This window comes from Equus przewalskii, chromosome 29 (genome assembly GCF_037783145.1).
Source record: "Equus przewalskii isolate Varuska chromosome 29, EquPr2, whole genome shotgun sequence".
Lineage (NCBI taxonomy): Eukaryota > Metazoa > Chordata > Mammalia > Perissodactyla > Equidae > Equus > Equus przewalskii.
This window is the reverse complement of record NC_091859.1, coordinates 36,090,442-36,118,205: the sequence shown is the minus strand read 5'-3', so window position 1 is coordinate 36,118,205 and position 27,764 is coordinate 36,090,442. Positions and strand designations below refer to the sequence as shown.

General features: G+C 60.0%; 1 protein-coding gene across 4 annotated transcripts; it reads left to right on the top strand.

The window, feature by feature from the left end:
- Positions 1-2,836: 2,836 nt before the first annotated feature.
- On the top strand, positions 2,837-26,121 carry KCNJ4 (potassium inwardly rectifying channel subfamily J member 4). 4 transcript variants are annotated; one of them, XM_070600021.1, is made up of 3 exons: positions 3,106-3,234; positions 22,871-23,055; positions 23,964-26,121. In XM_070600021.1, exon 3 carries the CDS (start codon positions 24,003-24,005, stop codon positions 25,335-25,337), a length of 1,335 nt encoding a protein of 444 aa, XP_070456122.1. In that variant the 5' UTR covers positions 3,106-3,234; positions 22,871-23,055; positions 23,964-24,002; the 3' UTR covers positions 25,338-26,121. The 4 variants fall into 4 exon arrangements, with proteins under 4 accessions (XP_070456121.1, XP_070456122.1, XP_070456124.1 ...); XM_070600023.1 differs by lacking the exons at positions 3,106-3,234; positions 22,871-23,055 and adding exons at positions 17,186-17,395; positions 18,440-18,853; XM_070600020.1 differs by lacking the exon at positions 22,871-23,055 and having other exon boundaries at positions 2,837-3,234.
- Positions 26,122-27,764: the final 1,643 nt, after the last annotated feature.

The following is a 27,764-nucleotide window of genomic DNA, read 5'->3' as shown; positions in this document are numbered from 1 at the left end:
CCGCCTAGGGCTAGCAGCCACTCGAACACTGGAAGGGATGGACAATATCAAATTCTTCCTTTAGTCTTTGATCATCCTCAGAACAGCCCCTCAAAGGGTCATCCTCCCTTTTACATATGAGGAAACTGAGGCCCAGAGAGGAGAGGCGAGCTGCCATGCTGAGAGTCACACAGGGGTTGGATGGTGGAGAAAGAACTCTTTTTCCTGGGGTCCGTGAACCTCTCCCTGCCTGGAACCACCCTTTCTGCCTCTCCCCCACCTCCTCGCAGTCCACCCTCAGCCTCCGCAGGACCCTGCTTACGGAGGATGAGCAGTGGGGGCCCCAGGCTGCAGCCCCAGGCCCACCAAGGTGACATTACCAGATGTTTTCCCTGTGACATCACAGCCACCAGGCCTCCTCCTCCCCTCTCCCAGAAGTCACTGCCCCAGAGCCCCCACCCCTTCTTTAAAACCTGTGCGCAGTGACCTAGCGTCGGGTCTGACTCCACAGAAGCACATGCTCTGGGTCTACAGACGCGCCTGTCTGCATCTCCTCCTCCTTCCCGCCCCTCCTCCTTCCCCGGCACCACACAGTCTCAGGGCAGCCACCAGGTGAGGCCTCTGGCCAGGGGAAGAGACCACAGGCCATTTGCTTCCCCTGCATCCTCTGGCTTGGAATCCGCGGGAAGGTGACAGGCACCGGGCCCACATCTACTGCTGCCCTGGCATTTGGGTTGCTTGAGCTCCCCCATCCATTCACACACCGAGGGTTCATGCAACAGAACAGCAGTCCTGGCTGCTGGCCTGTGAGGACCCAGCAAGGCAATGAGGAAGAAGGGCATGGAATGGGGTGCACACTGTGGACATCTGCAGTGTTGAAGGCAGGACTGAGACGGGACGGTCAGGTCTATTGGGTACTTACTATGAGCTGTGCATTTCTTGTGCATCCACCTCACTGGATCTGCCCCTGTGAAGGGAGGGACGGTTAGGGTCCCCATTTTACAGACAGATTAAATAAAAAACTTGCTGAAGGTCAGGCAGCTCCTAAGTGCTTTCGAGCCCAGGTTGGCTTGACTCCCAAGCCCACTTCGCGCGAACCAAACTTGTGCCCAGGGCTGCATGAATGAACGAGTGGGTGATGAACGGCTTCTGCTGGGGCCTCGGGAGGCCTTCCCAGGGGAGGCGTGAGGAGGCTGGACTTGGACAGCAGCAGGAATTCTCTGGCAGAGAAGGAGGCAGGGCATTTCAGGCAGGAAGAACAGCACATGCAAAGGCAGAGAGGTGTGGAGCATCTGGTGTGTTCTGGAACCTGTGGGAATCAGGGTGCATGTGTGGGTATGTGGGGTGTGGGGTACGGCGGGGCCTGATTGCACACCTTACAGAGAAGTGGGGACTGGATCCCCTGGGGGAGGGTCTGCGGGGAAGGGAGACACTCACGGGGTTCGTGTGTTGTGGTTCCCGGGTTGGAGGCATCTTTGGGGGGTCAGCTTGAAGGAGGAGCTGGAGGAGACTTCATATTTCCATAAGTTCGCAGTCTGGCTTTGGGGTGCCTCAGTCTCTCCCTCTCTAAACTGGGGCTAGTCAGAGATGGCCAGGCTCCCAGGGAAGTTCTTCTGGCTATCTGACTGCAGGTGTTCGCTCATCCCGCCACACTGGAGGAGGAGTGCTTTGCCTCCCGCTTCCTCAGGGCGTTGGAGTGAGGTGACAGGATGGTCACGGAAGTGGCTGGCCCCTTGTGGGGTGCTGGGGTCTTCTCCCCACAGTTCCGAGTGTGGGGCCTAGACCTGGGCACACTCAGGGCAGGGAGAAGGGCGCCATCCTCCCTTATAAGGTCACTTGGGAGTAATGGGGACGCAGAGAACAAGAGACTGGGGTTTGGTCCGGCTCTGCCACCTCTGGGTGGCCTTGGGCCAACTTGTGACCCTCTCTGGTACTCAGTCTCACAGTCTGTAAAATGGGGCGGTGCTGCCTCGGTGATTGTGAAGTCCCTCCAGCAGGGCCACCTGCGTCTCCCGGAGCGGGGTGCGTGTGGAGGGAAGGGCACCGCGGAGGGGAGTGGCCCGGCGCCACCGCACCCGGCGCCACCGCACCCGGCGCCGACCCTCTCCCACCGCTGCCCTCCCGGGATCCTCTCCACCTGCCCCTGGGGGCTGGAACACCCGGGAGCGGATTCTCGGAATGGGTTCTGGGAGGAGCGCTCCTCCAGGGAGGAGGAAAACCCGGGCAGGATCCGGGGCAGGAGCGGGGCCGCGCAGCCCCCAGCCCCTGCCCCCGCCCCGCCCGACCGGCCGGTGGCAGGGCGTGGCCGCCCGGCTGGGCCGCGGGACAAGGGCAGGGCCGGGCCCGCGGGCCCCCGGGGCTCCCGGGCTGGGGCGCAGCCTCCGCAGTGGGGCGCGGGTCACGTGTGAGGAGGGGCGAAAGTCTGGCAAAGCGGGCGGCGGGCGGCGAGTTGGGAGTTCTCGGCGCGCCGCGGGCGGCGGGAGCTCGGGCTCCCGGGCGAGCCGGGGACGCGGCGGCGGGGCCTGGGTCCGAGACAGCGGGGCCGCACCGAGAGTGGGAGGGAGAGAGGGGCAGAGACGGGCAGGGAGACAGAGAGAGACGCGCAGGGGAGACAGACCGGGCAGAGGCAGAGGGAGGCAGGGGAGAGACCCAGAGGGCGACGGAGACGGAGACCCCGCAGGGAGAGACGGAGCCCCGCAGGGAGAGACGGAGACACTGGGAGAGAGACAGAGACCGGCCGCGGGGCAGAGGCCAGGGGGCAGGCGGGGCAGGTGGCGGCCGAGCCCGGGCCGCCGGCCGAGGGGTCTCGGGGCGGGAGGCGAGCGCAGCCGGGCAGGGAGCGGAGCGCAGGGCGGGGGACAGCGCAGAGTGACAGCGAGGGGACAGCGGAGGGCGGCGGGGGGCAGGCGCCTGCGGGTGGGCGGGGGGCGCGAGCGCCATGGGCCCCCGGAGCCCCGCGCTCTGAGCCCGGCAGGGCCCACGATGCTGACGCCCAGGCGGCGCCGAGGGCGCGGCGCGGGTCAGCGCTGAAAGTTGGGCGGCCCGCGGGGAGCGGCGCGGGACGGCCCCGAGGCGCGGGGACCCGGAGACCCGCGGACAGAGCCGCAGGCGGGGGAGGGGCCGGCCCGCCGAGTTCGCGGGGAGGGGGCGCCGGGACTCCCCTCTCCCCGCCCGGACGCCGCCCGCCCGACCGCGCCGTGGGATGTAGCGCCTGCTCGCCGCCTCCCGGACACTCGTCGGACCCTCCGCCCCGCGGTAAGCCGGGCCCGCGCCCGCCGCTGGCGCTGTCCGTCCGTCTGTGCGGCCGCGTGCGTGTCTGTGTGTCCTGGGCCGGCCGCTCTGGCCGCGCCCGCTGAGCTCCTTATCCCCGCCCGGGTTCTGGCTGCCAGGCGCGCGTTCAGCGCGGTCCGGCGACTCCTCCAGAGCCGGGGAGCCCTGTCCGTCTGTCCGTCGGGAGCGTCGAGGTCTGGGTTGCGCGGCCAGGAAGGAGGGGAGAGGTGGGTGGAAGGGGCCTTGACCTCCTGCCCCGGCTACGACCTTCGCCTGCTTCCACCCACCCCCAGTTGTCACGCTGGGTTCGGTTCAGAGGAGCGTCAAGGCAGGTGACTTGTGGCAAAAGGGGGGGGGGTCTCCTTTCCACCTCCCCAACTGCAGCCTGTTTGCATATGGTCCTGCGATCTGACAGAGGACAAAAGCCCACTTCTCGTCTTTGAGCACCTACTTTGGGCCAGATGACCCTAGAAGGGGTGGACGGGGAGCCGATCAGTGAGGCAGCTCACAGTTCCCGGAGGTGGAGGCTGCGCTGTGGAGAGAGGCGCAGACCGCGTTTCCCTCCCTAGGGATCCCCAAGGAAAGAGGTCGGAACAACCTGGAGCAGGGAAACTTCCCCTGCAGCGTGCTGAGTGTCCCCCACCGGCATCAACATCCTACTTCTGCCCCCAGGGCCCAGGCTCCAGGATGGGGAAGGACTCAGAGATGGCAGGCGGGAGCGTGGAGAGACTAGAGGCAGGGCCGCTGGCAGAGCCGGCAGGTGAGGGCCTCCAGAGCGCAGGACATCGTGCATCAGGTTGAAGGAACAGGGAGCTGAGGGATGGAGGGGGGCCCGGGGGCCATGCAGGCAAGGGCCAGAGGGAAACCGGACCCTCTGTGTGTGTGCATGTGTGTGTGTAAGTGTAAAATCTCTATTCTGTTTCTCCCCACATCCAGTCCTATGACCTCCAGAGCTTCTGGACTTTTAAGGGGCTGTTGGCAGGACTTTGGGGACCTGAGAGCCACACTGTGGCCCCAGCTTGGCCTGGGATGAGGGGAGCAGAAGGTGGAGGAGGATAGTGGGGTGAGGCTGAAGTGCAACATGGCAGGAGCAAAGGCTGCTGGCCGTTGAGCTGACCCATATCCGAATCGGAGCCTGGAGGGCTGAGCCTAGAACATTCCATTCTGTTCTCCACTAGGAGGAAGGGCTCTTTCTGGGGTTTTCCACACTGGGCAGTGGGCCTCATATATCCTCCATTCAGGCTCCTAGAAATCAGCTCAGCTACCTGAGGAACCAGCACCCTGGGCAAGTCATTTTCATCTGTGACCCTCAACTTCCCTATGAGGAATGAGGACACCACTGCCTGCCCCACTGACCTCCAAGGCAGGCCCTGGGCTCGCGTGAGCCTGGGGAAAGTAGATGGGAGTACGGACTCATTTTACCTTTGGGAAGATGGCTAGCTGATGGGCAGGGAGATGGTCTGAAATAGACGGCTAGCCAAGCAGAAAATCATCCAGGAACTAGAGGGAGGATCTGAGGCTGGGACGCTCTTCCTCAAGAACCCTTGGGTTCCCCTTGAAAAGGAAGCTCCTCTCCCAGAAAAAGCCTTTGGGGTGACTGGGAACACACAGAGCTGGCCTTGAGTTTCTGCTGGGTGACCTTGGGCAGCTGGCTTGACCTCTCTGAGCCTCAGTTTCTTCAACTGGAGAGTGAGGATGATGGTATTGACTTCTCTGGATTACTGCATGATTTAAAGATCTCTGAAAGCGGCTTGCACAATCCTGGAGCATAGTAGGTTCTTAACAGACATTTGCGGAACGGAGAATGAAGTGGCTCTGGGAGATGCTGCGAGATTTCTCAGCTTAGGATAAGAGGGAAGGGGAGGAGGAAGAGTGTAGGCTTGTAGGGCGGGCTGGTTCTTAATGTGGATCTGGGGGAGGCGGGGGCGAGTGCTGAGGGGGGTGTGAGGAGGAGGGGGCCCCTCCGCGGGGACCACTGAGTCACGAGGACATGTAAGCGACATGACAACCAGCAACATGGTAACCAGGAGACTAGCGGCGGTGGGAACTGGAGCTGGAGCGGTGTGCTGGGGGGGCTGGAGGGGCCGGGGAGTAGCCTAGCTGGTCTCTTAGAGTGAGGAGGGGAGGCCCCAAGGCCAGGTGGGCTGGCGAGGTGGGGTGGGTGGAGGCTAGAGTGGAAGGAGGGGAGGCGACTCAGGGTCTGCTGGGCAGGGGGCTTCTCCTGTGCCTCCCCAGGCTCCTCGCTCGCTCCTCTCCTCCACATCTCCACTTTTCGTGCTTCTCCCCCTAGGATGCCAAATTTGGCTCACGCAATCTGTCGTCTCTCTTCTGAGATTGGCACCGGGACCAAAGCTGAGTGCATTACATCACCGCCGCTCCCCCTGCACGAGGAGAGGGAGGGACAGAGGGCCGGGGGCACGCGGCCAACCCTCAACTTTCTTTCCTGTCTTCCTGCTCACTCTTCCCGCCTCAGTCCCAGGTGTCGGGGGCTTCTGGGAGCAGCCAAGCAGGGCCTAGAGGCAGAATAAGGGCTCCAGTCTTGGGGAGATCCCAAGGCTGGGGCAGGAGGCCAGACCATGCTGCCATCCCCCTGGCTAGGTAGGGCGTGGGAGGCAAGGAGCCTGGGTTCAGGACCCGGATCTGTCATTGCCTTGCTGTGTGACCTTGGGCGGCCCCTCGCCCCCACCCCGTGCAGAGTCTACATGTGTATAGAGAGCAGTTGGCCACTGCAGATCTTTGTGACTCTCCTGAAAACAGACACCCTTGAGTCCCACTGCTCTCCTGGGCACAGAGGAGAAGTCCTGAAGCTTGAATGGCTCTCTGTGACCTTGAGCAAGTGACTTTGCCTCCTTATGCCTCCATCACCTCACCTATAAAATGGGGACGCTAGAGTGCTCCAAGGCACCAGATGTGAAAGAGGTACTGAACGTGAAAGAGCGGGACAGGGGAAGAGACAGGGTCTCTGGCCCTGAAACCACAGACCCGCGGAGGCCCCATGGCTCCCCGCATGCTGGGCTGGGGGTGGGGGGCAGGCCAACCCAGCCACTGGCGGGGGCAGTAGAACAGTGTCTCAATTCAGACGGAAAGCTTGGAGCTTAAATCACTGCTCTGATGCCCTCATTTTGCAAAGGTGGAAACCGAGGCCCAGAGAGGGAAGTGGACGCCCCCCTCAAGGTCACAGAGATAGTTTGGGGGTGGAGGGAGCAGAGCCGAGGCCTGAACCCGGGGCTCCTGGCTCCCAGCCCTGCCTGGAAGTGGACAGGCGGACACACACCCCCTGTGGAACACAGTGGACAAGCCCGGACAGGGCCCAGGAGCTTTGAGTGCCAACTTCTCGCTTTGGCCTCCTCCTTTGTCCCTTCCTGCTCCCTGTCTCCCCCTCCCCACCATGCCTGGGCATTAGTCCCACCCCTCGTTTGTTCTATTTGAAGAGTTCCCTTTCAGGCTCATTTTAAAGCCCGTTTCAGGCAGTCCCAGGCAGGGACAGGCTGGATTTGGGGGTAAGCTGGAAGATTATGGCCCCTTCTAGAAGATTCTTAGAGCTGGAGTTGGAGAAGGATGGGGAACATCGGTGCATGTTTTGTGAAATAGTGAGCTCCTCATTCCCAGAGCTATTCAAACAGAACCAGATGAGTACCTGCCAGGGATCCTGACCCGGTGACTCTTGCTTTATGGGTGAGGTTGAATGACATCCCCACCTCCAAAATCCCAGGAGTCTTTGATATCCCCAGGAGGAGCTGAGAAGCAGCGCCCATCGCTTACCCACTTCCCAGCAAGGAAACTCACGTTGTCACCCCAGACATTGGGCTAGGAGCTTTTTGCAAATCCCTTCTCATTTAATCCTCCGAGCAACCCCGCAATGTCGAATTGCCGTCCCCGTGTTACAGATGGGGGAGCCATGGCTCAGAGAGTCTGTGTGATCCGCCCAAGGTCACGCAGCAGGGGAGTGGAAGAGCCTGGGTTTGAGGCTGGGCCAGGCTGGAACTTCCTTGGGAAAAGAGTGGAAAACGTCCCTCCCCTGGGCTGCGGCTTGGCAGGAGATGGTCTGTCGCCCCCACAGCATGACACCCCCTCAGGGATCCTCTGGGGGCCCCATTCTGAAGACACAGATCTAGTCATGCACCCAAGGAGAGAAGTCATTTTACAAATGGGAAGACTGAGGCTCAGAGAGAAAGAACGACCTTCTCAGAGAGTTAGATTGGGGCCTGGGCTCTGTCCCCTGCACCAGTGGGCAAGGAGCGGCATTTGGGCTGATGGTGGCCTGAGGTCTGGGATTGGGGGTGCAGACTGCTGGGTGGTTTGGCAGAGGACTGACTGAGAGAGTACTGGCTCTAGGCTGGGGCTGCGGGTGCGGAGTCAGCCTCAGAAACAGCAAGAGGAGAACAGGAAGGGAAACCAGCAGGGACAGCAGGTCCACCTCTGTCCTCCGTGGTCCTGCCCCAGGGCCACCCACAGATGTCAGTGTTATACAGCCTGTGAGGTCAGGGGAAACCAGAGAGTGTCTTGAAGCCAGCAGCCTTGGGTGTGGCTCGCTGTGTGACCTTAGGTCAGTTCCTCAGCCTCTCTGAGCTTGGTACATCCATCTATGTGACCAAGAATCTGGACTGAATGATCTATTTCCACAAAGTAGCTGCCATTGGGCTGTCATCTCAAAGTGCTCCTCCCATCCCCACCAGGACCCTGGGCCCTGGGCAAGGGACAGGCAGAAATCCTGGGGGTTGGCATAACCTTTCAGCCTCCTCGGGGACTCGGCCCTCCTCGGGGTGTGGGGAGATCTCCGGGCGCAGCCCTTCTTCTCCTTTTCATCTTTATTTTTCTCCTGCTCCCTCTTCCCCTCGCTACGTGGGCTGATCGCTGCTCAAACTTTTAATTCAGATGGTAATTGAAATAATAATATGGGCTGAGGCCCCTCTGCTTGTGACGCCGCAGCTGGTGGAGCTCAGCTATGAATAGACCTTGAGTCACACACGCGCTCCTGCCGGCGGGCGCGCACACGGGCGCTCACAGGGTGGTAGGTGGGGTGCAGCCTGGGGGGCAGGGGGGCTCGGGCTCCAGCTTGCTCTGGGTCTCGGCGCCCCGCTCCCAAAGGCCTGGGCCAGTTCTTCCCCTGCAGCCCGCCGTCTGGTCCTTGTGGAGACCCCGGAAGATGTGGGGCATCCGCAGTTCTCTCTGTTGACAGAAGGGGAAACTGAGGTTCGGCAAGGGGGAGTGATTGGCTGGAAGCAGGTGGAAAGTGACTGGGACCGGATCTGAACTGGTGGGCTCTGCCTGATTCCAAGACGCCTCTTCTTTTTCAGGACACACAGGCCGGGCAGATGGGTGAGAGGGATGCTGGGCTGTGGCCCCTGCCTCCTCCCTTTGCATCCCCGTGCCTCGCCTCTTCCCAACACACACACTTGCACACTCAGACTCTTATACACACACACTCTCTCACACGCACACATGTGAGCTGCTCAGATAGAAGTGCTTTTGCTTGGCGGCGGGGAGAGCTTTCCTCAGGGGTCCTGTGCAGGAAGGGGGACAGGCCCCCGGGGGCCAGGCTCTGTGCTGGGCCTTATGTTCACGATTTCACTTAACCCTCCCGCCACCCTGTGAGGACCATCACTCCCACTTTTCAGATAAGAAAACCGAGGCTTCGCGAGAAGCAAGCCTTTGCCGAGGTCCTCTGGCGGCCATCTGACCTCTGTCTGATCTCTGCGCCCTGTCCCAGCCTCCGTTGGGCCTCCTGGAGGAGGGAGGGTGCATCTCTCCCAGCCTGGGCCTCCCCTCTCTGTCCCTGCGACAGTTCCCCCATTCCTCCCTGTGGCTACCTGGCCAGTCGTTGGCCAGCGCTAGAGACAGCAGCTGGAACATCCAGCCGCAGGGGGACGGGGAGGTGAGGTACCCATGAGGGGCATTGGCAGGTCAAGGAGAGGATCCCTAGGGGCCTCCAAGAAAGGTGGTCCTCGTGGTCCTTGGTGTTCCCGACCCCAGCAGGAGCCCTGTGGGGAGAAGGCGGCGTTGTCATGGTGACCTGTCAGCTGGGAGCTTTGGTCTAGGCCTGCTCAGGTGGGCCCAGCAGGGGCCCTCCAGAAGGGCAGAGGGGAGACGGGACAGGGCACAGGGGTGCAGTTGGGCAGAGGTGCTCCCTGGGCCTGGGACGATGGAGAAAATGCTCCCGAGCTTTCCCCAGTGGCCCCAGTCTGCCCCTGTGTCTGATTTTTCTCCTGCATTCTGCTGGGAGACGGAGCAACTGAGTCCAGAGGCCACAGTGATTTGCCCAAGGTCACCCAGAGCTGGGGGCAGCGCTGTGGCTGGACTGGAGCCCAGGGCTCCTCCTGACTCCTCTGCCCCACGCCCTCAGGGCTGCAGACACCCTGTCCCCCTCTCTCTCAGACACCCCCTGTGTCTGCGGGGTTTGGAGGAAAGGAAACCTAGATGGCTCCAACGCCCTCTCCCAGGAAAATCCCCAGGTTGGAGAGAGGGGGAGGGGCAGCAGCAGGTCTGGGGTTGATCCCAGCTCCACCACTCACTTCCCCCGCATAAACTTGACCAGGTCCGTGTCCTCCTGGGAGCCTCTCTTTGCTCCTCTGTGAAATGGGGACAATCTGTGGTGATGTGGGGTGTGCCTGGCGCTTTCCTTTTGTTGCCCCATCTGTTCCTGGAGCCCACCCAGCTCCACCTGGGCTGCAAGGATGAGAGGGGACCTTAGCGAGGCCAAGGGTGTGTGCACCGTGGGGGATCGCTCTCATTTCACTGATGGGGACACTGAGGCCTCAGGGAGGGAGTGTGCCCCACCCCGACTTGGTGGCAGAATTGGCACCAGGTTTCACCACCTGGCCTCTGGGATGCCCCAGCAAAGTCTCTCTCCCAGCCTGCGCCCCGAACTCCCCGGAGGAGCCGCTCCCCGCTCCCCCCACCCTGGCCCCCGTAGGCCTGGGAAGAGGTCCCGGCCCACCTGCCCTGTGAGAGTCAAGGTGCTGCTCAGCCTGGGCGACAGATGGAACCGGGTCAGCGATTCGGGAACTCCGTGGGGCCATACAGGGGAGGAGGCAAGCACAGAGCTAGAGGGGTCCTGACTGGGGGTGACATGGGGGGACAGAGGGGGCTCCAGTCACTCTGACACATGGGCATCAGAGTCCCCCACAACTCGCTGGTTGGGGAGCTTACCGTCTCCCAGGGCAGCCCACTCGTCTCTAGAAGGTTCTGCTAATTGATTCCTGCCTCCCACTTTGCCCTTCCCTCTGCACCCTGAGGCCGGAGGGTCTCAGCTTGTTCCTGACAGGCAGGGAGGCCCACTTCCCTCGGCCCTCTGAGGTTCTCTCCTTCGGCCTCGGTGGTCCCAGTGGAGGCCTGAGGCTTGGAAAGAGAAGATGTATGTTCAGGTGTGCTTCGGCTGCTGTGTGGCCTTGGGCAGCCTTTCCTCCTCTCTGAGCCTCCATCCTCTGACCCGTAGGGTGGGCTTGTACCCCTGCATCTGTGGGTTGCTGGGAAGATCCCGTGAGCCTGTGAGTGTGACATGGCCTGTTGTTGACATGAGCTGCCTGAGTGTGACTCAGTGGCAGCTCCTGGCAGGTTTCCGGGCCCCCAGCCCCCACGCTAACTGGCCATCACGTTCTGATGCTGCTTCTCTGGCTGTCTTGGGTGTCAGCGCCCCACCTCCCTGCTGAGCCCTCCAGACCTGCCTGGGTGGGGGTGGGGTGCCTAAGCACCAGTGCCAGGCGGTGCAGCTGCAGGTCCTCAGGCCACCTGACCTTGGAAAGAGCCTCTCTCTGGCTGGGCTCCAGGGCCACCCCCCAAACAGGGGACAGGAGCTGGGCAGCAGGGAAGAGAGGGGACCGGGCGGGGCAGAGAGTGGGCCATGGTCTCACACTAGAGCTAGCCTGGGTCCCTGAGACCACAGGCCAGGAGACAGAGAGGGGACTGGAGAGCCCACCATGGGAGGGAGTTACACTCACCAGCTACACTGAAAGCACAGCGGAGCCTCGCTCCCCACACTCTAGTGGCTGCCTGAGGAGGGGTGAGCCCCTTGTCATGGGAGGTATGCAAGCAACTGCTGAGTGACACCTGTTAGGGGGACAGCAGTGGGTTCTAACACAGGGCCAGGGGAAGGGATTGGACGCAGAACCCAGAGTCCCTATTGTTTAGGACACTAGAGGTGACTCAGGGTCTAAAAGACTGTTCCAAGAATTCTCCCGTGACCTCCAACAGCTCCCCTAAAAGCCCATGGCCCAAGCGTGGTCAGTCGCAGCTTCAAAAGAAGCCCTAGGTCCCTGTGTCAACGCGTCCACAGCTCCTGGGCACCCCCAGCTCAGTGTTTTTCAAATTGCGTGCGGTCCTGACCCGTTCGTGGCTGTAAAATTGATTTAGTGAATTCACTACTTATTTTTTTTAAACTAAAAAAGAAAATCTCAAGCACTTTTCATGCAGTGAGGGTAAGTATCATTTTGTGATGCTCTTGCTTCAGCTTTTAAAATATATCTAGTGTATAATGGGTAGCGATGTACAATATGTCTGCGCCTACCCTGGGTCTTGGGCAGAAAGTTGGAGAGCTGGTGCCTGTGTGGAAATCCTGGGGGCCCCACTGACAGGGGCTCGGGTGTGCAGACTGCTCTTGTCCAGGATATAAATGCTGAGAATTCCCGGATGCCCCTGCTCTGTCCTCAGACCTCCCTTCCTTTGCCCAGCAGCCCACTTAGCTCCAGGCCCCCGAGCCCCACAGTCAACCACCCCGCGCCGGGGCCTGGGCCCCACTCTGCCCAACCTGGCCCTGGTCCAGCCCTGCTGCATCTCTGCGCTCCCCACTTGCCCCACATCTTCCTGGGGACCGACTCGCTACGCCCTCTGGCCGTGCAGACCCTTTGCCTCCTGTCCTCACATGCTGACACGCAGTTGTGTCTTGCTCTCTGCTCTTCCTCCAGCCCATAGTAGGCGCTCAATACATGTTGGTCCCCTCCACGTGACTTATAGAGCGCCCTCAGAAGTGAGGCGCTCTGCTGTGTGGAGACACATCAGGCAGGGGGGCAGATGCCGTTTCAGCTCAGCGTGTGTTCAGGGTAATGAATGAATGATGAGTGAGAGGAGCCTGAGAGTGTCTGGCCTGAGGAGCCCACTGGGCAGATGGTCAGAAATGGTGAGTAAGCACGTAGCGCTTTGCCTGCACGTAGTAGGCACTCTGATAGTGACGGTCACTCGTGGATGAGCAGGAGTGTCAGGCAGAGCGGGCCAAGTGCTCCTACGCCATCTCTGGCCCTTCCAGGACCTGCCTGCCCGCCCTCTGCAGCTGGGCCCTGCACATGCCCCCCCATGGACCCAGGACCCTGCGCTGAAGCCAGGATGCCCTGCTCACCCCAGGAGGATGCCAGGGGCTGCTGAGGAGAAGCCAAGGCCCTGTGGGAGGTCGAGGCAGAGGCCCGGGGCCTTGGATGTGCTGCCCCCACTCCAGTGCCACAGAAGGTCTCCTTCTGGTCTCAGCTCAGAGGCCACCTCCGCTGAGAGGTTCTCCCTGACTGCGGTGACAAAAATAGCTCCTCCTTGGTCACGTTCTGTCACATCGCCCTGCTTGGGTCCTTCACAGGGATTATGACAGGCTGAAACCGTCTCGTTTCCTTGTCAGTCATCAGATGTTTATTAAGCATCTTCTGTGCACCCGGCACTGGGGTTCAGGGTGAAGTGAGAGTCGAGGTCCCCGCACTTAAGGAGGCTGCCGATGGGCTTGGCCTGGGTCCCGGCATGCCACAAGGAAGAGTGGGATGCAGATGGGCGTGCCCAGAGGAGGCAGCCTTTGCATCAGGACCTGAATGGCAGGAAGGCTCGAGGCTGGGAGGATCCCAACCAGAGGGACAGCCAGTGTAAAGCCTCAGAGACAGGAGCGAACTTGGTGCGATCAAGGGACAGGAAGAAAGGCCCGCATGGCCAGGGGTGGGGGTGGGGAGTGGAGGGCGAGGTCAGAGAGGGCAGGACCGCACTGTGGGAAGCCTCGAGGGCACTGAACAAGGAGTGACATGGGGCCTCAGCCCGTGTGGAGACGGGACTGCGGGAGGAGAGGACGGAGAGGGAGGCGCAGGGGGAGGCTGTGGAGTCGTCTGGTAGTGATGTGGCTTAGAACAGGGAGGACTCTGCAGGCTGGATGGACTAGGGGTGGGGCCAGCGTCCAGGTCCTAGTCCGGAGGGTCGTCTGCCTGGGGAAGCTCCTGAGCCCCCAGTGGGAATGAAAATGACGGGGCTCACCCCCAGGGGGTCAGAGGACCAAAGGAGAGGCTGGGGCTTGGCCTGGAGTAAACACTAGATGTTGGTCCTTATACCACATTGTGACCCCCGGGCCTGAGTGACCCCCTGGGAGGTCACAGCCTGAGATGGGGACAGCGGGGGAGGGGCGATCCTTCTGTCCTGGCGGAGCTGGGTTTGATGTGCTGCAGACGCCAGCTTGTCACTGCTCCAGAGAGTGATTGGGGCGCTGGTATTTTAAGCCAAGGCCGAGCCTGGGTGCTGCGCGGGGCCCCTGGCCTGGAGGGCTCAAGGAGGAAGGCGAGGGCGAGGCAGTGGCCTCCGTCAGCGCTGCTAGGAGGCCAGTGGCTCAGAGGAGCCTCAGAGGGGTGGAAGAGGGGGTTGGGAGGTGACGGGAAATCACCCCCTTCCAAAAAAGGTTCTGCACTTTACGGTTTATAAACCTTTCCCTCCACCGTCACTGTTCATCTTTGCAGCATGCCTGTGAAGTGGGTGTTATTCCTCCCCTTTTTGTGGATGCGACTCAGAGAGGTTAAGGCATTTTTCCATGGCCACACAGCACATAAGTGAAGTGTTCTCAGTCTTTCTGGGATCACAGTCCCTTTTGAGGACCTTATGAATGCTATGACTCTTCTCAGAAAAATACACATATGTACACACTAATTTTAAAACTTTCTATGTGTCTTTTTTTCTGTAGGTAATACATTCATATGGTTCTAAAATTAAAAAGACACAAACGGGAATTCAGTGAGAATTCTTCCTCCCACCCCATCCCCAGCCACCTGCTTCCCCTCCCCGGAGGCTGCCAGTGTCACCAGTTTCCTGGGTCTCCATCCACAGACAAGCGCAGACAAGCAAATACGCGTATCTATAAATTTCTTTTCTCTCCTTTTTTATGCAGACGGTAGATACTATACTCAGCGTTCATCACTGTTGCCTTTTTTCGCTGAAGAACGCATCTTGGAGACCCACACCCCTCCTTCCAGGGCTCCCTCTCCCTTTTTTCTGGCTGCGTGGCATACGAGTCATGGATGGGCATCGGGCTGCTTCCAGGCTGGTCTGGGCACACGAGGCACCCGGCTATCTGCACGCGTGACTGGCTGCAGGCTGAGGTCCCGGGGTGCACCCGAGTGCCATAGGCAGTCAAAGTCACCCTGGGGTGGCCCCTGCTGAATTACCCCCTGCAAGGGAGGGAGCGAGCCTGGCGCGCGGCTGACCCCCTGCCCCACTCCTTGCCTCTCCCACGCCTCCTCTGAGGTGCCGCCTGTGGGCCCAGCAGAGAATCCAGGGCATCCTGTGTGAGTCGGGGAGACATCAGCCCCCACTGCCCAAGATCCTGGAGGCCCTCTTCTCTGCGCAGCAGCCGCAGCTCCTGGAGTCGTGTTTGTTGAGAGGCCAAGCGCAAGGCAGTGTGGGTGGGGGGCAGCGATCTCCACGCCTGCCGCACCCCTGGCTGGGGTGCTGGGAGGGGGAGGCAGCCCTGGGCTGCGCCGAGGGCCCCTCTGCTCCTGCCCCCCGCCCGCAGCTCCCCCGCCCCAGCACCTTGCCTTCTCTCTGCCCAAGAAGAGTCTTCACCCTTTCTGGTGGGGGAGGGAGGGCATCCGCGTGGAGCAGGGAGGTGGGCCGCTGGCCTCGGGTGGTGTGGGCTGGTCAGAGCTACCCGGGCAGCTCTGCTAAAGCTCCCTCTTCTCCGGCTTCGGGGCCCGCCGTCCAGTTGCCCCTCTCTCCGCCGCTTGGCCTCCATCTGCCGCGCCAGCTTCTCCTCCACGAGCAGGGGATGCCCGGGCTGGGTCTGAAGCCCTCTTCTCTTCCCGTCGGCCTTGTCGCTCCAGGAGAGCTCATCCGCTCTCACAGCCCAAAGCATCACCCAGGGGGTCGAGATCTTACGTGTCTAACTCCTCCCGGATCCCAGGATCTCGCATCCGTTGGATGTCTCCATCTGGATACCCCAAGGCCACGACACACTAGAACCTGCAGTGATCCTGGAAGCCGGTCCTCTTTCAGTGTCCCACCGCTACCTGATCCTGACACCCTTCCTCCCAGCCCCACATCCAGGGCACCACCACCCTGCGGGCTTTTTGTCCACAACAAGTGTCCCGGGGCAGCTCCGAGCCACCATCATTGCCAGCCTGGCCGCAGCGGTAGCCCCCTCACCGGGCTCCACTGTGCCCCCCACGGGGTCCTCACACACCTGTCCCAGTGCGCACTCCACACTGGGACAGAGGAGGCCTCCGAGGCCAGACAAGGGCAGGGGGTGCCCCTGGGACCGTACTGAGGATGTTATACTTCTTAAGCCTGGTGGTGAGTACTCAAGGGTTTATTGCATTATCCCTTATTTCTACTTAAAGATTTCCCGTGAAAATTTAAAAGACCAAACGAGGCAAAACACGGCTGCCCGCCGCCTGTTTCCATGGTCATGAGGATGAAATCTTCACCCCCAACCCGGAGACCTCATCCTGGGCAGCTCTCCCTTTTGCTCACTTCGCTCTTGCCACCTGGCCCTGCTGCTGATTCTTGACACACCAAACTCTGTCTGGAATGTTCTGCACCCCCCCTTTCACACAGACACACAATTCTCTTGACAGACTTGGCTCCCACTTACTGCTCAGGTCTCAGTTTAAACGTCACTTTCTCAAAGAGGCCTTCGGGGACCCCCATCCTACTAGAGCCCCTGTCGTCTCTCTGGCATCATGCTGTTTTTTTCCTTCCAGCCACTTACCACAATTTATGGCTGCCCGCCTGTGCAGATGCTCGTTACGGGCACAGCATCTCTCCCCAGCTGACCCAGAAGCTGGGCAAGTCCGCGGCCTGTGCCTGACCCGCAGCAAAGGTGCAGTAAATAGTAATTGAACGGGTGACCTTGGAGGAAGAGCGCGCAGCAGGCCAGATCCTCCGAAGCCACAGCAAGGCAGTGGGGGTTGAATCCCACCACTAGCGAGAGAGCTGAGGTTATTCTAGAAAAGGGAACTTCGGGGATCTGCTCTGCCTTCACATCCCCCTAGGGAAGAGGGACACTGTGTCTGGGGTGACCTCTTTGGTGGGGCTGTCTGGCCAACAGCAGGGGCCCCTGCGGAAGTGGCGAGCTCTCCATCAGGGCCGGGGCCAGGCGTCGGCAATGCAGCAAAGGGCACACTTGCAAGTTGGAGCAGTAGCTTTTGGGTCCTCCAGCCACCAGCTCCTGCCATTTGGCCCTGACCGGAAGGCCCGGCTGGACATTTCGGGGGAACCTGCTTTCTGAGCCTGTTCACCTGCTGGCTGAGTGGTTGGGAGGGAGAGGGGGTGCAGAGCGGGAGGAATGAGCCAGTTCACCCCACGCTGCTCAGAGCCCCTCTGGAGCTCAGTCGCTTGTGTGCCTAGACTCTGGCTGGACCCGAAATGCAGGACCTGGGTCCTGGCTCCAACTTGTCCTATGACTCAGTTCCTCTTTTCCCAATAGAACTGACCTCACAGAACCTGGCACATAGTAAGGCTTGATAAATGTTTACTAAGTGGAAGAAACATGTGATGTGACAATGTTTCTTTGAGGCAGGAGAGCAGCGTGTCTAATGAATGTGCTCTGATATTGACAGCCTGTTTCCAAATCCTCACTCCGCCGCTTACAAGTTGTGTGACCTTGGGCAAGTTGCTGAACTTCTCTGTGCCTTGGTTTTCTTACTCCTAAAGTAGGGATGATAATGGTAGCTTCCTCTGAGGTCACGGTGCGGGTGGCAGGAATTGATCAGTGTGAAGCACTCAGAACAGTGCCCGCACAGAGGAAGTGCATACTGAATTCTCTGTGTGGATTTCGCAATGTCACACCGTTGGCCAGTGGGGGAGGGGCTGGACCCAGGGTCCAGAAGAAGGCGTGGGGGAGGAACAGTGTTGGCTGAGCACCACTGTGTGGCCTGCACGTCTGTGACAATCGACAAGCTGCTTCCAGCCCTCACGGCCACCCTGCAAGGTAGGGATGACGGTTCCTCTGCACGTGAAGACGCCAGGCTCAGGGAGCTCGAGGGACCTGGGGAGCCGGGCAGGACCGCCCACTACCTGCCCGCCCTGTGAGCGTCTGTCCCCTGCTCCCTGGCACTGGTGCGGGAAGACACGCCGGGCAGGGCCACGGGAGGGGTGTGGGCGCTCTGGGACGCTGCATCTGAAATTCCGGGGAGGCCGAGGGAAGGACTGTTCGCCCTTGGGAGTGATTCAGACCACTTATCAGTCACTTACTCTGTGCTGGGCATGTGATGTGCACGATCCATGTATCCCTCATTACAATCCTATGAGGTAAGGACTGTTATTAGCCCCGCCTAAAGATGAGGCGTGCAGGGGCTAGAGAGGTTAAGTAACTTGCCCAAGGTCACACAGGCAGAAAGTGGCACAGAGACTCCAGAGTCAAAGGCACAGCACTGGGAGGGGAAGATGTGGGCTCTGGAAATTCATGAAGAGGCGTCAGTCAGACCTCCCTGGGTCTGAGGAGCAGGACCAGGCCTGCAGAAGGCACAGGCAGGAGGAGACACCCTGCCACAGTTTCCCCCGGCCCCAGATCCAGCCTCAGTTCCCCTTTGTTCTTTGAGGAGCACAGCTCACCCGCCTAGGCCTTGAGCCCTGTCCCTCTGCAAAGCCCTGTGTGTTGGAGCTGAGAGGGCCCCCATCCAGGCCCCGGGAGGCGTCAGTCAGAGCTGGAGGAGGGCAGGCCCTGGGCCCTCATGGGGCTGGGAAGGGGGACCGTGGTGTTCATTCCTTCCACGTCCCCCAAGGAAGTCTTCGCACCCTCTCGAACCACTTGGGGTGCACTGTTAGCCCATTGCCCTGTGGGTGCTCCCTGTGGGAAAAGAAGAGTCAACCCCCCACTCCAGGCCCAAGAGGGGCTCAGGGATGGGTGGGCTGATCAGACTCAGGACACCCACTGGATCACCCGCCTTATTTCAGACTCTGTGCTGGGCGCCTTGTTTCATCACATCTTCCCAACCCTCCTAGCAGGGAGCAATTACGGTCGCCCATTTTGCAGATGGAGCGAAGGAGCAGCTGACTGGAGAAGTTAGTGGTGGAGCCAGGACTTGAAGCCAAGCTTCCTGACTCCCAGTCCAGTGCTCTTACGTTGCCATCACCATCATCTTCATCATCACCATCATCATCACCTTCACCATCATCATCATCTTCTTCTTCATCATCATCTTCATCGTCATCATCTTCTTCATTATCGTCATTATCATCACCATCATCATCATCATCTTCATCATCTTCATTATCATCATCATCAACCTCATCATCATCTTCATCGTCATCATCTTCTTCGTTATCGTCATTATCATCACCATCATCATCATTTTTTGCATTTTACCTGTAATGCCCTGTGGGACCCTCAGCCGATGTCTCTATTCTGTAGTGGGTATCATGTTCGCCTCAACAACGGCCTGGTGAGGTGGGTACTGTTATCATCATCTCCATTTTGCAGATGAGGAAACTGAGGTCCAAAGAGGACATGCTAGGAGGTGACAGAGCTGAGACTGAGAACCAGGTCTTGCCACCCAAACACGAGGGTTTGACCAGCACGTATTTTCATAAAGTTGGACAGGAGCCAAGCGGTGCAGACAGACAGTGAGGGCCGGGGGCTCAGCAGGGCTGGCGGCTGGCAGGGCAGCCAGCGAAGGCTTCAGAGAGCGGAGGGCGCTTGGGCTGGCCAGGGCAATGGTGGGAGGCACAAGGGAATCCTGGTGGAGCGGAGCACGTGGGGACCAGAGTGATCTGAGGACCTGGAGCCAGCTAGGCCTGAGTCAGAACCCTGGCTTTGTCGCTTCTGCTGTGTGACCCCACCCTCCTCTCTCCCCCCACCCCTCTGCCCCAGCCTCTGATTCTTCAGCTGGGAAGAGAAATAATAACCCTGCTGTTGCTGTCATAGGTGCTTAATAAATACTTGTTAAATGAACAAAGGATTGCAGTGACGCTTCAGCGAGGCAGGCCAGGCGGTGCCTGGCAGAGGGCTGGCACTCCAGAGTGTTCGATTCCTGAGAATCGCCACAGAGAAGGACAGCGGATTCCGCTGGGCCCCACGGCTGAGCTGTGTGACCTCGGGCAAGTCACTTCATCTTGCCTGTTGTCCCACCCAATAACAATGGGATGCCCAAGGGCCCTGCGAGCTGGCGCTGGCTGAGTGCTCCCTAAGTGTGGCCTTCTGGCCCCTCCCTCCTGCTGTCCAAGGGGCTGAGAGCAGGCCCCATCCGCCCCGGGTCTCAGTAACTGCGGCTGCTGTCTGGGGCCGGAGGGCCCGGCTGAGGCGCACCTGCGGCTGCCGCCGTCGTGTCTCCCCTGAGTGGTGAGGGTGGGAGCTGAGAGATTTGCCCTCACAGCCCACCTGGGGTGCTGGAGTCCACCGAGGCTGCCACTTTATCAGCTTTTCTTTTGAGAAAGGAGTTATGGGTAAGGAGGGGGCGTTTAGGGTCATAAAATCCAAGGGAAAACCTAAGAGGTGGTCTTCCTGCCCCCTCTGGACCCCTGTAGGCAGGGCCCAGCCCTCCTTGACTCCTCAGCAAGGGGCAGATAGCGAGGGTGCCAGCAAGTGGACGGCCCTGCTGGTCACCTTCACTGTCTCCCTGAGGCCCAAGCGTCCTTTACCAGCTGCTGATTCACCATGCCACAACCCTGCTCTCGGCCTCAGTTTCCCCAGTTGTCCAGTAAAGTCTGGACTAGAGGCTCCAGATTGTGGATCTCCACAGCACAGCAAAATTAAAAGAGAAAAAGAATTTGGTAACCGGACCAGCATTGTCAATCCTTCACTTTGGCGAGAAAGGACATTCCGATTTTTAAAAGCAGCCAGCATCTCCCATGCCCATGATTCCCAAAAAGAAAGAAACTTTGCTGTGAAAAGAGTCCCAGGATGTCCTCTTCGAATAAAGGACAGCGACTGGAGGAAGAACCAGGCGGGCAGTGGAAGGACTTTTGAGGTGACCCAGCAAGGCAGCGAGAGAACCTGGCCTCCCAGAGCCTCCAGCCTAGAAATGTGCTGACCGCTCTCTCCTCCCTGATGCTTGCAGGGCACGTTCGGAGCAGAGGAGTCGAGAGCTCCCTCCCTCCCAGAAAAGCACAGCTGAACTGCAGCCGATACAGGTGCCTAGACAACCAGAGTGCTCGCTCGCTCGTTCTTTTAGTAAAACCTCCACATCCAGAGGAGGCTGGCACGCAATTGTCAGGCTGGCATGCAGTTATCAGTGCCTCTCGCCCCCTTCTGCCTCTGTGCCCCTTCCCTCTTTCACTTTTCCTTCCGGCCCTTGTGCCTTGGACAGGAAGCCCCGTGTGACAAACAAGGGAAGAAAATCTGGTCCTCTCCCAGTGGTTGTCACATGAAAGCACAACGCCAAGCTTCGTACTTATCACTTTTGGGTCCCAGATTGTGTGGGTGCGGGCGGGCCTGTCGTTTCAGCCGAGGGAGTCCTTGGTGACGGGAGTGTTCTCTATGTGAGCGGGTCCCTGCGACGGAGGGCTGGGGGCACTGGCTGAGGGTCTGGACATGGGCTCCTTGGGGCGGGGGCAAGAGTGGCGGGTCTGGGTGGAGCACCTGTGCCTGGGGCAGCTCTCCCAACAGCCCAGGAGCAGACGCTTCTGAGCATCACCCGAGCTAAGACAGGCGAAGCTGTCGGCACAGGGGCTTGGCAATAGTTGTTGTGACCAGGAGAGGAGGTGCAGGGGCAGGGGATAAGCTGTCCCCCACCCTGGGCTGCCATGTGGGGCTCCTGGGGATGGGGAGACGGGGGTGGCAAGGCAGGGGCTGGGGGTGAGCACTGAAGTTGCAGGTGTGAGTGTGGGGGTGGGGACACGCGGAGCCTTGGGGCTGGCCCTGGGGCACGGGGCTTGGCTGCGGCTCCTGTCGCTTCCACTCATGAATGGGAAACAGTGGGCCGTGCTGGTGAGGCGAGGACCAAGAGTTTATAGCTACGCGGGATGGTCTCCTTCACCCCTCATCCCCAGGGCCCTCCTGGAGAGGGGGCCCACGAACAGCCCTCTCCGGCAGCTCAGGATGCAGTCCCAGGGCAGGTCCCGTCCCTTTGACAGGAGACTAGGGCCCCCAGCACCCTGGGCTCGTGTTCAGCCTTGGGCAGGGTCCTCACCCAGCAAGGGCCTCAGTGTCCTCGCTCACCAAAGGCCCAGGTCGCCATCACTTGTCCCCCCAGCCTCTCTCCCAGAGACCTGTGGAGGGTGAGTCCAGGTCTGCTGGGGCCCTCTCTCCCCCAGCCCCAAACTCCACCCCCACCCCCTCCAGGGAGGCAGCCTCTCCCCCCAGGAGCACCTTGACCTTCCAGGAGCGGGAGTGAGGAGACAGGCTCAGGGCTGGCCCACCTTGCCTCTTTCTGGGGCCCCTAGCAAGTCTGTCCCAGCTCTGGGCTTCCTCGGCCTCAGGCATAAAATGAGGGTCTTAAAATCAGTGGTCTTCCATTCCTTCAGGCTCTGGTTCCTTCTTCGGTGCTAATGCAGGCACTCAGGACAGTGGGACAGAGCGGAGCGGGAGGCATTTAGCGAAGGAAGACCTCCCTGAGAGCTATTTACAGCCTAGAATGTGCCCCTGGCCCCCAGTGCCCTCAGGGCTGCCACCTGGAGCCCTGGCTTTGGGACTCTAGGGGAGGTGGCAGAGAGGGTCTGGCACTCCTAGCTAAAGCTATGACCTCTTGAGGGCCAGCATTGCACACCCATGTTACCCGTTCAGACTGATGGGCTCGCTAGTCCCATTTTCCAGATGAGGAAACTGAGGTTCAGAGCAGCCGAGTAACTTGCCCCAGCTACATGGTGGATCTGGGACTTCAGTTCCGGACTGTAGGATGCAGGGAGCTCCTTTTAAGGGAGGAAGGGAGAAGAACCCAGAGTCGGGGTGGGGTGACGGTGGGAGGGGGCGCAGGGCTCACTCTCCCTGGCTGAGAGAGGGAGTGTCTCCGGGAAGAGGCTGGCTCTGAAGCTGTTGATCTCTAAATTACAGCGTTGGCGCGCACCGGTTGCTGCGGCAACCGAGTTGTCCTGAACTGGGGGAAGTGTATAAACATTGCCACAGATGCACAATTAGATCAGGAAGAAGAATAGGACAGAAAATAGAACTTCCAGCCTTACATAATTCTGGGCCAAAACGTTACCGGGAACCCAGACCCGGGCCCAGCCCTGCCAGCCGCCAGGGCGCTGGGCAGCACCATCTCCCTCCTGGGGCCCCCGCGGAAAGGAGGGGTGGAGGGAGGCTCCGCCCGCCACGGGCCCAGCTGGTGTGCCCGCCACCCGCCACCCGGTGGGGTGCGGGGCCGCCTCCACGGGCACAGCTGGGGATGCTGACAGGCGACAACTGCCTCTCACCAGCTTCTCCCGCTCCCGGGAAGCGGGAAGGAAGGCAGGAGGGCGACTGGTTTCAAACAAGTACTTACTATCTCCTCGGGTCCTGTGAGGTGGAGTTTTGATCCTAATTTTACAGATGAGGAAACTGAGGCTCAGAGAGGTGAAGTGAGTTGTCCAAGGGGACAGAGCTCGACAGTGGATGTGTCTGCCTCCCCGACTCGGGGTCCCCACACCATGAACTCATCAATGTTGACAGCACCTGGGAGCTGAAGAGTTAGACACACCTGGGTTTGGACCCACTTACAAGCTGTGTGGCCTTGGGTAGGTCATTTCCCCTCTCTGAGCCCCTGTTCCCTCACCTGTGACATAGGAACAGCGATGCCTACACAGGAACCAAAGCTGGGGGCTCCCCTTCCTCCATCATGATCACTACCAGTGGAGTGTTCACCTACCGCTGCTCCCAACAAGTTTGGGGACAGGACAGGAGCCAAGGAGAGGCTGTGGGTCCCAGCACTGTCCAGTCACACTTTCTGCGAGGATGGAAATGCCCTATATCTGCTCTGTCCAGTATGGTGGCCATTTCCACCTGTGGCTACTAAGCACTTGAAATGTGGCTAGTGCAGCTGGGAAACCAAAGTCAAAATTTGACTTAATTTTAATTAAATGTAAGAGCCACTGGTGCCCAGTAGCTGCCGTTTTGGACAGCACAGGAGAATGTCCAGCCCCCGAGATCCCAGATGGCAGAGGCTGAAACCAAGGCGGTGATAGGGGACCAGAGCATTCACACCTCCATCTGCTTGGGGCAAATGGGACAAATGGTGGGAGGGTGGAGCCAAAAGGGCATCAGGAAGCTCCCAGAACAGAGGACAAAGGAGGGTTGGAGATGGGCAGAGTGAGGGGCTGGGGCTGGGACCTGGATCCTGGTGGCCTCAGCTTCGGGTCCCACAGACGCCAATCCTGGAGCTGGGATAGCCTCAGAGGCACTGACATAGGCCTCGATACTCCCTCCCTGTCAGAACCCCCTTCACTGTCTCATTCTGTCCATGGGGCGGAGGAGGTCTCAGGTTCCAGTCTAGGCTCCTCCCCTCCTGAGCATCCCTGGACAGGCGCCTTGCCACCCCTCACCTGGGTGCCCCCCTGACCCGGGTGCCCCTGGGCTCTGGGAAAGGCCACCCCCACAGCAGCTCCTCACTCCCCAGCCTCTCACGTATCTGCTTTCTCCTCCCTAGGCCCTGCGTCTTCCCAGGTGACCACGCCGGCTTCAGGACATGCACGGGCACAGCCGCAACGGGCAGGCCCACGTGCCCCGGCGGAAACGCCGCAACCGCTTTGTTAAGAAGAACGGCCAATGCAACGTCTACTTCGCCAACCTGAGCAACAAGTCGCAGCGCTACATGGCGGACATCTTCACCACCTGCGTGGACACGCGCTGGCGCTACATGCTCATGATCTTTTCCGCGGCCTTCCTCGTCTCCTGGCTCTTTTTTGGCCTCCTCTTCTGGTGCATCGCCTTCTTCCATGGTGACCTGGAGGCCAGCCCAGCGGTGGCTGCTGCCGGGGCCCCGGTGGGCAGCGGTGGGGCTGCCCCGGTGGCCCCCAAACCCTGCATCATGCACGTGAATGGCTTCCTGGGTGCTTTCCTATTCTCAGTGGAGACGCAGACAACCATCGGTTATGGGTTCCGGTGCGTGACGGAGGAGTGCCCGCTGGCGGTCATCGCCGTGGTGGTCCAGTCCATCGTGGGCTGCGTCATTGACTCCTTCATGATCGGCACCATCATGGCCAAGATGGCTCGGCCCAAGAAGCGGGCGCAGACGCTGCTGTTCAGCCACCATGCGGTCATCTCGGTGCGCGACGGCAAGCTCTGCCTGATGTGGCGCGTGGGCAACCTGCGCAAGAGCCACATCGTGGAGGCCCACGTGCGGGCCCAGCTCATCAAGCCCTATATGACCCAGGAGGGCGAGTATCTGCCGCTGGATCAGCGGGACCTCAACGTGGGCTATGACATCGGCCTGGACCGCATCTTCCTGGTGTCACCCATCATCATCGTCCACGAGATTGATGAGGACAGCCCGCTCTACGGCATGGGCAAAGAGGAGCTGGAGTCGGAGGACTTTGAGATCGTGGTGATTCTCGAAGGCATGGTGGAGGCCACCGCCATGACCACCCAGGCCCGCAGCTCCTACCTGGCCAGTGAGATCCTGTGGGGCCACCGCTTTGAGCCCGTGGTCTTTGAGGAGAAGAGTCACTACAAGGTGGACTACTCGCGCTTCCACAAGACCTACGAGGTGGCCGGCACGCCCTGCTGTTCCGCCCGGGAGCTGCAGGAGAGCAAGATCACCGTGCTGCCCGCCCCGCCGCCCCCGCCCAGTGCCTTCTGCTACGAGAACGAGCTGGCTCTCATGAGCCAGGAGGAAGAGGAGATGGAGGAGGAGGCAGCGGCCGCTGCCGCGGTGGCCGCGGGCCTGGGTCTGGAGGCGGGCTCCAAGGAGGAGGCGGGCATCATCCGAATGCTGGAGTTTGGCAGCCACCTGGATCTGGAGCGCATGCAAGCCACCCTTCCGCTGGACAACATCTCCTACCGCAGGGAGTCTGCCATCTGACCTCCGGGCCCTGTGCTGACTGCTTCCCACAAGAGCCTCTGCTGGGGGTGGGACGCCAGGACACCCCTCCACACTCAGGACAGAGCTGACCCTGGTTCCCTGGACCTTCTGGAGGGAAGTGGGGGCTTCAAAGACTGGGACTTCAAAGTCCCTTCCTACTGACTCCAGAGTCCAGGCCTGGGAAGGGCCAGGATACCCTCCACCCTGTCAGCCCGGGTCCCCAGCACCTACCCACTGGTGGCTTGGGGACCCCAGACCCACCACCCTTTCCCCACTGACCCTTCAAGGACATGCCCCCTTTGCTCTCAGAACCTTGGGGAAGGCGGCTGGACTGCTGGGGGGTGGGCATCATGGTGTTCTGGGGTGGGCAGGGGGTTCATCTCAGGGGAGGGAGGGAGGGGGGTGCGTTTCTTTTGCATGACTGTGGCCTGTTGCTCATGACTTTCTTTTGTAAATATCTATAAATGGAGAGAGATGGAGGCACCAAACCCACCTTCCGCATTTGTACCTGCAGGACGCGGGGATGCGGCCCCTCTCTGTGCACCCCTCCTCCTCCCCCCGGCCCGGCAACCTAGCCCCTCCCCCGCCCCTGGCTGCTCCCCGGAGCCCTCAAAGCCAGCCATCTTGGCCCCTGGATGGTGGTGGGTCTGAGCGCAGAGGCGGGACCCCAAGGGGCAGGATGAGGGCCCATCCCTTCCTGTGGTCCCTCTGGACCCCCAGGCCCAGCCCAGACTGACAATGGAGTTTGTAACTATATATTTTTAATAAAGTATATGGTCCATTAGGGGTAAACTGGTTGAAGACGGAGGGCTGGGAAGAAGAGAGAGAGACAAAGAGAGAGCAAGACAGACCAACGCGACGTGAGTGGGGTGTGTGTGTGTGTGCCCGTGTGTGTGCCCCTTTCTGAGATGCTGACCCTTGGAGGGAACCTTATTCCCTGCCGTCTTCCTTCCTGGGAGCCAACGGGCAGGATCCTGAGAGAGCGTCAGAGGACCTGGCTTTGAGGCAGAGCTTTGCTGCTTACTAGCTGTGTGGCTGCCAGCAAGTTGCCCAGCAGCTCCTGGTCTCTGGTACATCATCTGTAGAATGGGATGAACCATACCTCCCTCCCAAGAGACGATGGTCATGACAGCCCTGTGTGGATGTCCGCCAACCCTCTATAATTCAGGCGGAAATGGGAAGGGCCCACCTGGTGGACACCCCTACACACGTGCACACACACGGGGCTGGGCCGAGGGAGTTGGCTGCGATGGTGGGAAGGGCTCTGGGGGGCAGCTGGGAAACCTGGTCATAGTCAGACTTGGTCCCTGCTTCACTGTGGGACCTTCGGTAAGTCCCTTCCCTTCTCTGGGCTTCCGTTAGCCTGTGCTGTGTAACAAATCACCCCAACACTGAGACAACTGCGGCTTATCCTTTCTCAAGCTTACATGGTTGGGCTGGGGGGTTCCTTGTCTGGTTTCTTCTGGACTCGCTCCAGAAGCTTTGCTCAGTGGGAATGTCAGCTAGGCCGTAAGGTCCAAGATGGCTTCCCCCACACGTCGAGCTGTTGGCCTGGCTGTTGGCTGGGGGGCTTCGGTTCTCCTCCAACAGGCTACACCAAATTCCTCCATGGCATCTCAGGGCAGCTGCTTAAGGAGGTGAAGGCAGAAGCTGTAAGGTCTCTTGAGCCTTGAGCTTGCATGCCGTCAGTTCCACTGCATTCTGTTGTCCAATCCAGGTGATGAGGCCAGCCCAGATTCAACGAGACCCCACCTCTTAGGAGTGTGGGGAAGTCACATTGCAAAGGACACACACGCCAGGGCGGAATTGTGGGCATGCTTGGTAGTCTATCGTGGAACCTTTGAGTTTGAGGGTTCCTTCCAGCCCTAACTCTATTCTACATGCCAACTGTGTACCCAACATTTGGGGCGTAAGGAAGCAGAGGGCACCCTCCCTGTTCCCAGGAGTCTTCTATGCAAAGATGCCAGAAACCTCAGGAAATACAGGGAACCAGCAGGCAAGCTCACCTACTATGAAGGGCTGTGGGCAGCTTTGTGAATGACCACATCTCACCAGCACTGGCAACATTTGGCCATTTGGGTCAATCACTGTGCATCCCACATGGTTTAACTGTTTACCGAAAGAACCTGAAACCTGTTTCCTGGAGAGAAAGAGGCTGGTCTGGGATCCAAATCACCCAACAAATAAGTCGTCATAATGTCTCTCATTTGCACAACACCCTTCACACCCTTTAGTTCACCAAACTCTTACCAAACCCCAAGAGGCAGGTAGGACACAGATTTGGTCTCAGATGAGGAAACAGAGGCCCACGGAACTAAGGGCCTTGAACCAGGGTGAGGACTGTCAGAGACCCCAGGGCCTGCTTCCCCTTCACTCCTGGCCTCCCTGAGGCAGGGGCTCCGGGAGGGGAGGGGCTGCCTCCTTTCC